The sequence below is a fragment of the Columba livia genome, chromosome 21 (assembly GCF_036013475.1).
Source record: "Columba livia isolate bColLiv1 breed racing homer chromosome 21, bColLiv1.pat.W.v2, whole genome shotgun sequence".
Taxonomy (NCBI): domain Eukaryota; kingdom Metazoa; phylum Chordata; class Aves; order Columbiformes; family Columbidae; genus Columba; species Columba livia.
The window spans coordinates 6,335,543-6,350,955 of NC_088622.1; the positions used below are offsets into that span (position 1 = coordinate 6,335,543).

General features: G+C 65.4%; 1 protein-coding gene across 5 annotated transcripts; it reads right to left on the reverse strand.

Annotated features, from left to right (window-relative positions):
* Positions 1–1,359: 1,359 nt before the first annotated feature.
* Positions 1,360–14,601, reverse strand: PHC2 (polyhomeotic homolog 2). Of its 5 annotated transcripts, none has more exons than XM_065037655.1 (15): positions 14,452–14,601; positions 10,164–10,335; positions 9,920–10,078; positions 9,763–9,840; positions 9,516–9,677; positions 7,557–7,661; positions 7,273–7,486; positions 6,307–6,620; positions 5,122–5,281; positions 3,679–3,872; positions 3,465–3,595; positions 3,235–3,369; positions 3,005–3,146; positions 2,611–2,917; positions 1,360–2,086 (listed from the first exon to the last, which is right to left on the reverse strand). In XM_065037655.1, the coding sequence occupies exons 2-15, from the start codon at positions 10,305–10,307 to the stop codon at positions 1,932–1,934; spliced, it is 2,400 nt and encodes a 799-aa protein (XP_064893727.1). In that variant the 5' UTR covers positions 10,308–10,335; positions 14,452–14,601; the 3' UTR covers positions 1,360–1,931. The 5 variants fall into 5 exon arrangements, with proteins under 5 accessions (XP_064893727.1, XP_064893729.1, XP_064893730.1 ...); XM_065037657.1 differs by having other exon boundaries at positions 2,611–2,860; positions 14,452–14,600; XM_065037658.1 differs by having other exon boundaries at positions 2,611–2,860; positions 3,235–3,349; positions 3,466–3,595; positions 14,452–14,598.
* Positions 14,602–15,413: the final 812 nt, after the last annotated feature.

Genomic DNA, 15,413 nt, shown 5'->3' on the forward strand with positions numbered 1-15,413 from the left:
GGGCCACCTCACCATGGCCACCAGCTTTAGGGACACGTCACCACCAGGGCCACCAGCTCCAAAGACGTGTCACCACCCCAGGTACAAACTCCATGTACATCTCAGTGTGGCCACCGCCTCCAGGGACACCGGCTTTGGGGACACTTCTTGCCATGGCCACCAGCTTCAGCGATACGTCACCACCATGGGGACCAGCTGCAAGGACGTGTCACCACATCCAGGGCCACCTCACCATGGTCACCAACTTTAGGGACACATCACCACCACGGCCACCAGCTCCAAGGACGTGTCACCACCGCAGGTACAAACTCCATGTACATCTCAGTGTGGCCACCGCCTCCGCGGACACCGGCTTTGGGGACAGTTCTTGCCATGGCCACCAAGTTCAGTGATACGTCCCCACCATGGGGAGCAGCTGCAAGGACATGTCAGCACCTCCAGGGCCACCTCACCATGGCCACCAGCTTTAGGGACACGTCACCACCACGGCTACCAGCTCCGAGGACATGTCACCACTGCAGGTACAAACTCCGTGTACATCTCAGTGTGGCCACCACCTCCAGGGACACCGGCTTTGGGGACACTTCTTGCCATGGCCACCAGCTTCAGTGATACGTCACCACCATGGGGACCAGCTGCAAGGACATGTCACCACATCCAGGGCCACCTCACCATGGCCACCAGCTCTGGGGAGACCTCACTGTGGCCACCACAGCAAGAGCCCACACCACATCCACCAGCTTCTAAGACTCGTCACCAACATTGACACCACCTCACCATGGTCACCAAGTCTGGGGACACGTCACCACCATGGCCACCAACTCCAAGGATGTCTTGCCACCACCAGGAACATCTCACTGTGGCCACCATCTCCATGGCCACCAGCTCTGAGGACATGTTGCCACCTCCAGGGACACCTCACCTTGGCCACCACTTCTGTGGCCACATCACCATGGGCACCAGCTCTGGGGACATGTCCCCACTACAGCCACCAGCTGCCAAGATGTGTCACCACCAGCAGGTACAACCCCAGGGACATGTCACCATGGCCACCCGCCCTGGGGACACTCACCACAGGCCCCAAGGACACGTCCCAAGGCCACCAGCCCCATGGTGCCACCACAGCGGGTGTCCCCTCCCAGTGTCCCCAAGCGCTGGGATTGGGGGTCACCCCACAGGTGTGGATGGTCCTACTGGGGGATCCCGTGAGGGGGGTGACCCCAGAGGTGACACCAGCCCTGTCCCCATCACCCACAGGTGTCCCACTACCCTCGATGGCACTCGGGGACATCCCCAATGTGCTGCCTCAGTTTACCCAGGAAGGAAACGGGGGGAGGAAAAGTGGGGAGGGGCCCAAAATTTGATCTTTTTCAGTGTTTATTAAAAACAAACAAACAAAAAAACGGGAAAAGGGGGGGAGGGACTGTGTGTTTTTTTCCTTTTTTTCTCTTTTCTTTTCTTAAAAAGACCGTGGTGGCCGGGGAGGGGGGTGGGGGGGTCCTTACCTGCCTGGGGGGGCCCCCCCAGCACCACCGTCCTCTGCTGAGGTGCCCCCAGAACAGCCCCAGTGCAGGGTGGGGGGTGATGCCTCCACCTGCCCTGGGGCTCACGCCCCCACCCCGGGCTGGTCACCCAATCGTGGGGGGGGGTACACGGGGACACATTAAGGCAATCGTCCTGTTCGCCCTGCCGTTGTGGGGGGGAAGGGGCATGGGGGTGACGGGGGAACCCCGCCTCCCTGCAAGAGAAGGGGGGTGACCCCCCCATATGGGGGACGCTATAGCTACGGGCTATATACACACCCTGGGGGGCCTCGGGGTTGGGTTGTGCTCAAAAGTACCCCCCCCATCCCCATAACCCCCCTCCCCAGGGGCACAGGGGGGTGGGGAAGGGGGTCCCGTGGGTGTCCCCCCCCCCCCGGCCCAGCGGCTCTAGGAGTCCTTGAGCATGTTGATTCGGGCATAGATCTTGAGGGCCGGGCCCAGCTTGATGTTCATGGTGCTCATGAGATGATCCTCCTTGAGCAGCAGCAGCGCCTGCCCGTCGATCTCCTGCGCGCGGAACTCCTCTGCGATCTCCTGGCAGCCTGTGGGAGGACACGCTCAGAACCACCCCCAAAATGTGGGGGGGTGGCACAGAATTGTTTTGAGACCCTGGAGTCCACCCCAGCACTGCCCCATGTCCTGAGAACCTCATGTCCGTCTGTCCAGCCCTCCAGGGATGGTGACTCCAGCACTGCCCTGGGCAGCCTGTTCCAATGCCCCACAGCCCTTTGGGGAAGAAATTGTTCCCACATCCAACCTCAACCTCCCCTGGTGCAACTTGAGGCCGTTTCCTCTGCTCCTGGCGCTTGTTCCTGGGGAGCAGAGCCCGACCCCCCTGGCTCCAAGCTCCTTTCAGGCAGTTCAGAGATCAGAAGGTCTCCCCTCAGCTCCTGTTCTCCAGCTGAACCCCCAGGTCCCTCAGCCGCTCCATCACACTTGTGCTCCAGCCCCTCACCAGCTCCGTTCCCTCCTCTCCACTCGCTCCAGCTCTTTCATCTCCGGTTAAACCTCCCCTGGTGCAACTCGAGGCGGTTCCATCATCCGTGAAAACCCAGCCCCCCCTCACCCGGCAGCGAGCGGATGAACTCGTAAACGTCCTCCACGTTCCACTTGCTGGGCTCGCTGGGCAGGAACCGGTGGCCGATGCCGGGCAGGTCGCGGACGTGCACGTCGGGCAGCTCCATCTCGCGCAGCTCCAGGTCCCGCTCGCCCTGGCGCCGGCGGGAGGTGGAGGAACTGGCCGAGATGGGGGAAAGCGGCTCCTCGTAGCTCGAATTATCCGAACAACGACTGGAATCCTCTTGGCTGTGGTTGAGCTGCAACGACGCCGTCACGGAAAGAGGCACCGAACCCGGCGGGAGAGAAACCGGCGGCTGCGGGACGGAGCAGCGACCGGCCTCAGAGCCCACCCGCGTCACCCCGCGTTGGGGGACGGATCCCGCCCCGTCCCCCATGCTCACCTGCTTCTTGGTGTCTTTGCTGAGGGGGGGCAGCATCCCCTTGCAGGTCCGGCGGCGGCCGTGGGGGGGGCCGCCGGGTTTTTGCAGTTTGCTGCGATCGGGGTGGAACAAACCCACCCGCTTCGTGCAGCCCACGTTGTACCTGCGGGGAGGGGCGGGGGTGAGGGGGGGGACAACAACCCCACGCTGTGGGGACGGGGGGGGGGGGTGCGTGTGTTTTGGGGAGTCACCTCTTGGCACAGGCCATGGAGCAGAAGCGCTTGGAGCGCTTGAACTTGTAGGCGAAGTCGACGCGGCCGCAGAGCTCGCACTTCAGTTTGGGGGGGTTCCCCTCCTCTTTGGATTCTGGGGGGCGCGGGGGGACGCCCAGAGAGAGAAACAACCAACCAGCTCAGCCCCGAAACGCCGCTCGGATGGGGGCGGAGGGGGCGACGAGTCGTTTCGGGGGGGCCGGGCGCTACCTTGTAAATAAGGTTCCTCCATTTCGGAGTCGGTGGTGGTGGCGTTGTCCTGTGGCGGGAGCTTCTCCGCCAGCAGCTCCTGCGCATACTTCTTCTTCAGCGTCCCCACCAGCAGCGAGGAGCGCCCCACCTGCCCAAAAACACCCGTGGGTGCCCCCCCCGCCATAAAAACCCACCCCCTTCGCATGGAAACCAAACCCCGGGATGCGTTACCGGGAACGGTTCGGCCCCTTCCTGGATGACGAAGCCCTCGATGACGTGGGTGAGGATCTGGGGTTTCACGATGGCCTGGGGGGGTTTGTTCTCACCATTGTGGGGGGCAGCGCCGGCGACGGTGGCGGCAGAGCTGCCGGTCCCCGAGGTCATGCCGGGAGCCGGCGGCTGCGCATGGAGGCGCTCGGCGGGTTCTGCGGGGACACGCGCGGGTGGGTCCGGTGACGCGGGCGGTGACGCCGGCGCCGTTAGTGCCGTTATTACCATACAGCTGGCCCGGGGGCGGGGGGTGAGGGGGAAGCAGCTGCCGCCGCTCCCAGCGCGGCCCGGGAGAGGCCGGTGGGAACTGGGGGGGCCCGGACCCCAAAGCGCTGCCCGAAACACCCCGGGGGAGCCCGAGCTGCCCCCCAAGGGCCTGGCGGGGGCTCGGGAGGCCCCACAAACGCCCGGTGAGGCCCAGCAGAGCACAAATGCACCCCGGTAAACACCAGCAAGGCCCCGGCACAGCCCAGCACGGCCCGATCTGCCCCAATCCGCCCCGTTAAGGCCCCACCGGCCCCAGCCAAGCCCGGTACGCCCCGGCTCCCCCGGTCCGGCCCCGTTCAGGCCGCGCCGCCCCCGCCCGGCCCGGGAGGCCCCAGCACCTTTGTCCGGCGGCGGAGGCCGCTCCCCCCGCCCGGGCCGCGGCTGCGGAGCCAGAACCGGCGCGGGGGGGGAGAACGCGAGGGGGGGCGGATGCGGAAGTGAGGTCAGCGCCCGCCGCCCCGCCGGGCCGAGCCGGGCCGGACCAGGCCGAGCCTCGGCGGGGCGGCCGTAGGCGGGGCCGGGTCGCACTCACCGGCGGCGCTCAGCGGCTCGGCGGCCCCATGGCGCGGACAAAGGCGGCGGGCGGGCGGCGGCAGCGGCGGCCGAGCGGGGACAAAGGCGGCGGCGGCGGCGGCGGGGCCGGGCCGGGCGGCGGCGGCGGCTGCGCGGGGAGGGGCGGGGCCGCCGCTGGACACGCCCCACGCCCGCAACACGATTGGCTGCCGCCGCGCGCGCGCGCCCACGCCGCCAGTGGGCGGAGCCGCTGGTTGGATAGGGGGTGTGTGGCAGGGCCAAGCCGCTGGGCGGAGCCAATGGGAGGAGCAGAGGCAGAGCGGTGGGCGGAGCCACCCGGAGGGGCGTGGCCGAGCCACTAGGCGGAGCCAACGGGGCGGGGCCTCGGAGGGACGCGGGGCCAGGGCACGGTGCGGCGGAGCCTCGGGAAGGGGCGGGGCCAGGCGGTCCCCGCAGCCTGCGCCCCACGCGTGGAGTGCGCGCCCCGCAGCCACCCGTGTGCGAAGCCAACGGGCCAGAGACACCCCCCCCCACCGTGTCACCCCCACCCGTGCCTCAGTTTCCCCTCGCTATGGTAGCGGTGGCTCCACCCCACAAGTGGGTGCCCACGAGGGGGGGCCTTACCGTGCGTGGGGGGCCGCTCGCCCTCGGGGGTGTCAGGGCCCGGGGGGGCGGCGGGCGGCGAGAGGGCGGGGGGCTGCGGCGGGGCGGCGGGCGGGCTCTCGGTGCTCCTGGGGGTGGGCAGCGGGTCCCGGCGGGCGCCCTCAGGGACCCCCAGTGGGGGCTGCGGGGGGGGGGGGGGGCACACGCATGTGCGGGTGTCAGACACGCGTGTACGGGTGTGCGTGCAGAGCACACAGGTGTGCACATGCATGTATGTGTTGGGTGTGCACATGTGCGCGGTGATCAGGCACGCACACGTGCAGGGATCAGACACACGGGTGAAGCACGCGCGTGCACACGTGCACACAGCAGGGGCACACGCGTGGGCACGGATTTGGCCAACGCGTGCAAATACATGCATAGAGCAGGTACACGCGTGTGCACAGACACGCACCGAGCACACGTGCAGGGACCGGGCACACGCACAGCCGTGTGCACACGTGCATGGGTCACACACGCATTTGCACACACGTGCATAGAGCAGGTACACGCACGCGCAGGGGTCTGGCACGAGTGTGCACACACATGCATCAAGCAGACGTGCAGGGATCAGGCACGTGCACACCCCCGTGCACAAATGAGGGGCAGACGTGCACATACAGGCGCATGGATCTGGCGTGAGTGTGCACCCGGGTGTGTGCAGACACACGTGGATCAAACACACGTGCACACACGCGTGTGGCGCGAGGGCGCACGTGCACATCCACACACCCCCACACTCCCGCGTGCCCCGCGCAGGTGCACACACACGTGTGCACGGCTCAGACACGTGGGTGCACACACACACAGGATCCCACCAGCCTGTGTAAAAACACGTGCACAGACCGAGTACACACGTGCACACCCACGGAATGTGGCGTGAGTGTGTGCGTGCACACACATCATGCACGCGTGCACACATACAGACACACGTGCACACACACAGACACAAGTGCACACACACAGACACGGATCCAGCACGTCTGCCCCCCCCGTGTGCACAGACCAGGGGCACACGCACACACAGCCCCCCCACTCCCACACCAGCCCCTCAATGCACCCCCAGCTCCCCCCCCAGACAACCCCCAACCCTCCCTGCACCCCCAAACGGTGCCAGGGGGTCAGGGGACATGGGGGGCTCTCGGGGACACGGGGGACGCCCCTCACCGTGGCGCCGGCGGGCTGCAGCTGCAGGATGACGGCCGAGGCGTGCTGGAACTTGCGGGGAGCAGCGTGGCAGCCGGGGTGACCGTTGGGGGGGCCCCCCTCGCCCCCTGCTCCTTGGGGAACCCCCGCTTTGGGCTGCGGGGCCGGGCCGGGGCTGGCGGGGGGCAGGGGTTGGAGTTGGGGGGCGGTGGGGGGGCCCGGGGGGGGCTGCCCGCGGGGCGCCAGCTGCTGCTGCTGGATGACGAACTGCTGCTGCGGCTGCATCGGCTTCGGCGGCTGCTGCAGGAACTGGGGGGGCTGCAGCGGGGCGTAGGCTGCGGGGACAGCGATGGGGGACAGGGACCCCCCCCCTCGTCACCGGTACCTCAGCCCCAATGGACCCCGCCCCCAGGATCCTCCCCTCTTGCCAGGCTGCTCCTTGCCCTGGTGTCTGTTCACTCTGGTGCCTACTGACAACCAGCTTTACCTGCTGCAGATAGGGGGAGCTGAGCTCAGGCTGTCCCAGGGGGGGTCCCCCACATTTTGGGACAGCATGCCCAGGCTCCATCACCCCATGGGGTCCCCTGGCCTATCCCCTCACTGCTCCAACCTGCACTGGTGCACCCCACTGGACCCCAGGACCCTCTGGGTGCTCAGACTCTCCCAAGCAGGTCCCCTGAGGGGACGTGTGACCCACAAGGTCCCAAATACAGGCAGGGTGCCAATGTAGAGGAAACACCAGTGGGGGCCATCATTAGGTTTCAGAGTGAACGCCCTGCTTGGCTGAAGGCTCTGCTCACCCTGCTCACCTCACCCTGATTTTCTGAGCACCCAAGAAGGGGGCGATGCGCCCCTGAAGTGGGTACATGGGGCTGTCAGTCCCACATACAGGCCAGAAAACCATCATTAGGTTTCAGAGTGAACACTCCACCCCACGGCTCCCACAGCACGCACGGGTGACCCCCCCGCCCCAGCGCAGCACCTTACCTGGGGTGACGAGCGGGTGGGCAGTTGCGGGGGTGGCGGCGCGGGCCAGGGGGTGGGCGCGGGCATCAGGCCCCTCTGCTTTTTTGAGGTGCTCGGCGGGGGGGTCGGGTGGGGGACCCCGGGGGGGGCCGGCCCGGGGCGGGGGGCCCCCAGGGGGCTTCATGGCCAGGGCGGGGAGGTGGGGGCCAGCGGGGCGAAGAGCCAGGCTGTGCACCTGCAATGGCAGTGGGTCAGGGGGGGTCTGGGGGGGGATTTTGGGGTGCTGGGGCTGCAGGGGGGCTCACCTGGGGGGTGGTGGGCGGTGGGGCGGGCGGTGGTGCCGGTGGCGGTGCCGGTGCGGGGCTCTCGGGCCGGACGGCGCTGACGGGGCCCGTGGGGGTGAAGATGAGCTGGGGGGGGACACAGAGAGTAGGTGCATGGCCCCCATGTTGGGGGGTGGCACTCTGTGTGCCCCCCCGCCTCCCTGGGGCCCCTATGTGTGTCCCCCTGCCCATGTCCCCAGGGACAGGCACTGGGCACCCTCAGTGTGGTTGGGGACACCCCACATGGTGCTGACACCCCCAAAAGGCAAAGAGTGCCCCCCTGGGCTTGGGGACCCCCAAAGGGAGCTGTGGGTGCCATGTGGGGGTGGGTACCCCACAGTGGGGCAGGAAGCACCCTATATGAGGGCTGGGGGGCACCCCATAGGATCTATGTCCCCTATGGGGTGTGGGCACCACAGAGTGGGGTTAAGGGGCACCCTGAGGGATCTGAGGACCCCACAGGAGGGTGGGGGCACCCTGGGGGGTTTGGGCACCCCCAACAGTGTGGGGGCACCTCATGGGGTCTGGGTGTCCCACCTGGGTCTGATGGGCACCCTGAGCATAGTGGGGGCCACCCTGTGGGGTCTGGGCACCCCACAGCAGGACAACGGGCACCCTACAGGCCCCAGGCACCCCAGAGGTGACGGGCACCCTGTAGGGTCTGGATACCCCAGTGTGGGGTGATGGGCACCCTCTGTGTCCTGCCCACCCCACAGCAGGATGATGGGCACCCCACGGGTCCTGAGCACTCCATAGCAGGGTGATGGGCATCCTGTGGGTCCTGGGCACCCCACAGTGGGGTGATAGGTACCCTGTAGGATCTGGGTACCTCAATGTGGGGTGATGGGCACCCTAGGGGTCCTGGGCCCCCCACAGCATGACGACGGGCACCCCACAGGTCTTGGGCACCCCACAGCAGGGTGATGGGCACCCTCTGTGTCCTGCCCACCCCACAGCAGGATGAAGGGAACCCCATGAGTCCTGAGCACCCCACAGCGGGTTGCTGGGCACCTTGTGAGGTCTGGATACCCCACTGTGGTGTAAAGAGTCCCCTATGGGTCCTGCCCACCCCACAGCAGGGTGATGGGCACCCCACAAGTCCCAAGCACCCTACCACAGGCTGATGGGCACCCTCTGTGTCCTGACCACCCCATAGCAGGACAAGGAGCACCTCATAGGTCCTGGGTACCCCACAGGTGGCTAATGGGCACCCCACAGGTCCTGCCCACCCCAGAGCAAGATGACAGACACCCCATAGGTCCTGGGCACCCCACAAAAGGGTGACGGGCACCCCACAAGTCCTGGGCACCCCACAACAGGACAAGAGGCACCCCATGGGCCCTCGGCATCCTGTGGGGTCTGGGTATCCCACAGGTGGCTGATGGGCACCCTATGGGTCCTGCCCACCCTACGGTAGGACAAGGGGCACCCCATAGACCCCGGGCACCCTACAGCAGGTCCATGGGCACCCCATGGGGCCTGGATACCCCATGGAGAGTAATGGGCACCCTCTGTGTCCTGCCCACCCCACAGAAGGGTGACAGGCACCCCATAGTAGGGTAATGGGCACCCCGTGAGTCCCAGGCACCCCATAGTGGGGTAATGGGCACCCTGTGGGTTCCAAGCACCCCACGGCAGGACGAGGGGCACCCCATGGGCCCTGGGCACATTGTGGGGTCTGGGTACCCCACTGTGGGGTGACAGGCACCCTAAGGGTCCTGCTCACCCCACAGCAGGACAAGGGGCACCCCACAGACCCCGGGCACGCTACAGCAGGACAAGGGGCACCCCAAGGGTCCTGGGTACACCACAGGTGGCTGATGGGTGCCTTACGGGTCCTGCCCACCCCACAGCAGGACAAGGGGCACCCCATGGGTCCTGGGCACCCCACAACAAGATGAGGGGAACCCCACAGCGCCATGCGGCAGGGCCCCCCCTTACCATCTGCGCCCGCAGGTACATCTGGGCCTGGCTGGCGGTGAGGGCGGGCGAGGCGGCGTTGCCCAGCAGCACGGCCTGCTGCGCGATGCCCGAGGCGCCGGGGCCCACGCTCTGCGCGCGGTTCAGCAGCTGCGCCGCCGCCGGGGACGTCGCCAGGTTGATCTGGAACGGGACGGCAGGAGAAAACCGGGGTGCCGTGCCAGACCGGGGGTGCGGGTGCCAGCGGGACGGGCGCCCGGGGACTCACCGTGGGCTGCTGCGCCGGTGCGGGCTGCGCGCCGCTGCCGCCCGAAGAACCGCTCTGCCTGTTTGCCGCCAGGCTGGCCTGGGGACGACAACAAGAGGCGAATGTCGGTGGTGTGCAGCACCGCAGCACCCATGGGTGCCCCTGGGGTGCCCCGTACCTGCTGGACGGCCGCCAGGCTCTGGAGCTGGGCGCTGGTGAGGTGCTGCTGCTGCAGCGCGGCCGTCTGCAGCATCAGGTGCTGCTGCTGCGCCGCGTACATCTGCTGCAGGTACTGCGCCGCCGTGTTGGGCTGCCGGTGCAGCGCCTGCTGGATCACCTGCGGGGCGCGGGGACGTTCCCGGGCTGCACCACGACCACTAACGTCACCCCCTGGTTCCAGCCACCCCCCCAAAGCGCGGTACCTGGACGGTCTGGCGGTCGGGGATGCCGCTGTAGACGGAGATCTGGGGCGCGGGCGGGCGCGCGGCGCCGGTGCTGCTGGGCGTCGTGGTGGTGCCGCCGGCGCTGCTGGCAGGCGCGGGTGCCGGGAGCTGCTCGTTCTCCATGGTGGGGGGCGGGGGGGTCAGGCTAGAGCTGGGGGGGAAGGGAGGGTGAGGGGGGCACCCTGCGGCACCCAAGGGTGGAACACGATGGCGGTCCGAGGGGTTATGGGTGGGAGGAGCCCTTGGGATGCGGGAGATGGGGAACGGGAGGATGGACGGAAGGACGGAGGGAAGGGATGGACAGGACTGAGGAAAGGGAGGGATGGACAGAGGGATGGCTGGAAGGAAGGGAGAGATGAAGGTGAAGATGCAGGGAGGGACAGAAGGATGGATGGAAGGAAATGAGGGAAGGAAGGAGGAAAGGGACAAAGGACGGGAGGGAAGGACAGATGGACGGATGGAAGGAGGACGGGGCAGAAGGAAGTAGGAAAGGGATGGAAGGGAGGGAGAGAAGGACAGAAGTAGGAAAGAGTAGACAGGAGGACAGAAGGAGGAAAGGGGTAAATGGAAAGGAGAAAGGGATGGAAGAAGGGAGGGAGGGAAGGATAGATGGACAGAAGGACAGACGGAGGGTGGACAGAACGATAGACCAAAAGGAGGGAGCAGGACAGACAGAAGGAAAGAGATGAAGACAGTAAAGGATGGATGAAAGGAAGGACAGATGGAAGTAGGAGAGGGATATAGGGATGGAAGGATGGACAGAGGAAAGGGACAAGAGGAGGACAGAGGAAAGGAAGGACAGACGGAAGGGAGAAAAGAGATGGATGGGTGGAAGGAAGGGGACAGACAGGAGGGACAGAAGGACAGGAGGAGGACAAGGGCTCTGCGGAGGCCGCAGGGGCTGCGGGCAACACCACTATCACCATCACCACCAGCACCGCGGTGGCCACGAGGCTCCATGGTCACCAACAGCCACCCACGGCCACCACGTTCCCCTGGTCACCCACCCGTGACACCTGTCCCTGCCCATACCCTGTGCCACCAGGCCGGGGGGGGCCACCACGACGGTGCCACCACCACGGGCACCACTGTCACGGGTGCCACCACCACGAGTGCCACCCCCACAGGTGCCACCATGGTAGGACCAGGGACAGCAGTGCAGACACTGCAGACCATGGACAGCGGTCACAGCGGGTGGCCGTGGTGGCCTGGGGGGGTGACCACGTCACGGCCGCACCAGCCGCCTCCAACCCGGCTCCCATGGGACGTGGCAGCGGTGACATCCCCAGGGGGTTGTGTCCCCTGCTGGGACGTTCAGTGTCCCCGGGGGTGGCCTGTGACACTCCAGCCCTGTCCGCCCACCCACCGTGTCCACTGAGGACATTTTGGGCAGATCTCTTCTCCACCGAGCAGCCGTGGATTTTTTTGTCCCCCCCTAGAAGGGCCTGGTGGCATCGGGGTGACACGGGGCCACTATAGCGACCGACACATGGGGACCAGGCCCATCCAGAGCCAACCCCCCCAGGAAGGGGACAGTGCAGGACGCCCCACCATGTCCCCCCCCATCACCAAACCCCCGTGGATATTGGGGTGTCAGGGACGACCACCTCTCTTTTGAGCCACGGGTGACTGGGACAACCCACGTCCAACCCCTGAAAAAACATTAAACCCACCCAAAATGAACAAAAAAAGGGGCAGGATCCCAGCACTGCTGGGTGACAGTGGGACCCACCCGAGGTGGGGGCATGGGGGGGTCCCACAGCCAGTACGGGGAGCAGACACAGAGCTGGACCCCCTGAGCTGAGCCCAAAACGGGGCACAAAGTGATGGAGGGGCAAGAAATCATTGTGGGGGGGTGGGATAGGATAGAGGGGGTGGGATAGGACAGCGAGCGGTGAGGTGGGGGGTGGGAAATAAGGGGGTGCAAAATCAGAGAGGGGGTGCAAGATTATGGGGGGGCAGATACGATAGAGGGGGCTCAGATGTGATGCTAAGCAGCGGAACATGATAGTGTGGGGTGGGAAGTAATAATAAAGGGGTGTAAAATTAGAAGGGGGGGCACAAGATGATGGGGAGGGGTGGGAAAGGTGAGTGGGGGAGATTTAGTGGGGGGGTGGGATAGACGGGGGTCACATATAATGTGGAGGGTCAGATATGATGCTGAGCAGTGGAACATGATAGTGGGGGGGTGGGAAATAATAACAAGGGGATGTAAAATCAGAAGGGGGGCACAAGATGATGGGGAGGGGTGAGAAACATGGGGGGGTGGGATATAATGGGGGGTGGGATATAATGGGGGGTGGGATAGAGAGGGAGTCAGATATAATGTGGTGGGGTCAGATATGATACTGAGCAGTGGAACATGGTAGTGGGGGTGGGAAGAAGTAATAAGAGGGTGCAAAATCATGGGGGGGGCACAAGAGGATGAGGAGGGGTGGGAAACACAAGAGGGGGATATAATGGGGGGGTGGGATACAGTAGAGGAGGGGTCAGATATAATGGGGGGTCAGATATGATGCTAAGGAGTGGAACATGATAGTGGGGAGTGGGACATAATAATAAGCAGCTGTAAAATCAGAGGGGGTGCAGGATGATGGGGGGTGGGAAACATGAGCGGGGGGTAGGATGGGGGGGCAGATATAATAGAGACAGATATGATGCTGAGCAGTGGAACACAATAGTGGGGGGGGAAGTAATAATAAGGGGGTATAAAAGTGTGAGGGGGTGGGAAAGGTGAGTGGGGGAGACCTAATGGGGGGTGGGATAGACAGGGGTCAGATACAATAGAGGGGGGGCAGATATAATGTGGGGAGCATCAGATATAATGCTGAGCACTGGAACATGATGGGGTGGAAGTAATAATAAGGGGGTGTAAAATCAGAGGGGGGTGCAGAATGATGGGGGGTGGGATACGGTGGTTGATGGGGGGACACACTAGTGGGGGATGGGATAGAATAGAGGGGGGTGAGATAAAATGGGGGGGCAGATGTGACAGTACGTAGTGGAACATGATAGTGGGGAGATGGGAAGTAATAATAAGGGTGTATAAAGGGGGATGGAAAAGGTGAGTGGGGGAGATGTAATGGGGGGTGAGATAGACAGAGGTCAGATATAATGTGGGGGGGTCAGATATGCTGAGCAGGGGAACACGGTAGTGGAGGGTGGGAAGTAGTAATAAGGGGGTGTAAAATTAGAGGGGGTGGGATATGGTGGTTGGGGGGGGAGATAGAATAGAGGGGGGTAGGATATGACGGGGGGGGCAGATGTGATAGTAAGCAGTGGAACGTGATGGGGGGGTGGGACATAATAATAAGGGTGTATAAAACTGTGGGGGGGTGGGAAAGGTGAGTGGGAGAGACTTAATGGGGGGTGGGATAGACAGGGGTCAGATACAATAGAGGGGGGGCAGACATAATGTGGGGAGCATCAGATATAATGCTGAGCACTGGAACATGATAGTGGGGGGGAAGTAATAATAAGGGGGTGTAAAATCAGAGGGGGGCGCAGAATGACGGGGGTGGGATATGGTGGTTGGTGGGGGGACACACTAGTGGGGGATGGGATAGAATAGAGGGGGGTGAGATATAATGGGGGGGCAGATGTGACAGTACGTAGTGGAACATGATAGTGGGGAGGTGGGAAGTAATAAGGGTGTATAAAGTGGGGGGGATGGGAAAGGTGAGTGGGGGAGATGTAATGGGGGGTGAGATAGACAGAGGTCAGATATAATGTGGGGGGGTCAGATATGATGCTGAGCACTGGAGCATGATAGTGGAGGGTGGGACATAATAATAAGGGGGTGTAAAATCAGAGGGGGGTGCAGGATGATGGGGGTGGGACATGGTGGTTGGGGGGGACACTGCTGGGGGGTGGGATAGAGACGAGAGGGAGTGGAATATGATGGGGGGCAGATGTGATAGTAAGCAGTGGAACATTGATAGTGGGGGGGTGGGACGTAATAATAAGGGGATGTAAAATTAGGGGGGGAGGCAAGATGATGGGGAGGGGTGGGAAACACGAGTCGGGGGGATATAACGGGGGGTGGGCGGGAAACTGGGGGCTCCAAAGGGGGGCGGGGAACGGCGGCGGGACACGGACACCGGTGGGGTCCAGGTCGGGCCTGGCGGACGGGTAAACTGAGGCACGGCGGGTCCCGGGGCGCATGCGCGGCGCGGCCCCCCCCAACCCCCCCTCTGTCCCCCCTCCCCGTTCCCGGCCCGGCCCAGACAAAGCCGCCGGGGCCCGGTAGCGGCGGCAAGCGCGGTACCTGCGGCCCGGGCGGAGCGGCTCCCGCCGGCCACGGCCATGGCCCCGGCGGCTCCGGGGGCGGGCGGGGGGCGGTGGGGGGTCCCGGTGCCGGCGGGGCCGGGCCCGCGGCCGCTCCCTCCTCCCTCAGGCGGCGGCGCGGCGGCCCGATGCCATAACTCATTTGCATTCCTCCGCGCGTCACGTGGGCCGCGCCAGCCAATCGCCGCCCCGCCCGCCCCGCCGGGACACGCCCACCGCGCCCTGCGCCCGCCGCGCCGGCGGCCGCCGCTCGCGCCTCGCCATGGCAACAGGGAGGGGAGGGGGGAGCGGGGTCGCCATGGCAACGGGGAGGGGCGGGGGGAGGGAGGGGTCGCTCCGCCCCGGGCAACGGGTGAGCCCGGCGGGGGGGGCCGGACGTGGGGGGCACCGGTCACCGTGTCACCGGGGCTGCCCGGGGTCACCCCGCGGGATGCTCAGGGGTGGTACCGACTGGATGCTGCACTGCAGGGACGGTGGCACCGGTCACCGGTGCTGCCTGAGGTCACCCGGTGTCACCCCGGGGTGCTCAGGGCCGGTACGGGAGGGACGCTGCGCTGGAGGGATGGTGGCACTGGTCACCAGTGCTGCCTGGGGACACCCGGTGTCACCCTCGGGTACCCAGGGCTGGTACCAGTGGGATGATGTGACAGGGAAGTGGCACCGGTCCTCATGTCCCCGCTGTTCCTGGGGTCACCCCGGGGTGCTCAGGGTCGGTACTGCAGCAGAGGGACGGTGACACCGGTCACCAGTGCTGTCTGGTGTCACCAGACGTCACCACGTGCCCAGCGCTGGCACCCATGGGATGCCGCAGTACAGGGGTGGTGGCACCGGTGCCTGTGTCCCCGCTGCTGCCTGGGGTCACCCCGGGGTGCCCCGGGACAGTACCGGTGGGATGATGTGACAGGGGAGGTCGCACCGGTCACCAGTGCTGGCCGAGGTCAC

Coding starts and splice junctions, on each gene's coding strand:
- PHC2 (XM_065037655.1), bottom strand. CDS start 10,307: ATGGAGAACGAGCAGCTCCCGGCACCCGCGCCTGCCAGCAGCGCCGGC. Junction 7,487..7,556: donor CACCGCCCACCACCCCCCAG/GTGAGCCCCCCT, acceptor CTGCCATTGCAG/GTGCACAGCCTGGCTCTTCG. Junction 5,282..6,306: donor TGCAGCCCGCCGGCGCCACG/GTGAGGGGCGTC, acceptor CCCCCCCCGCAG/CCCCCACTGGGGGTCCCTGA.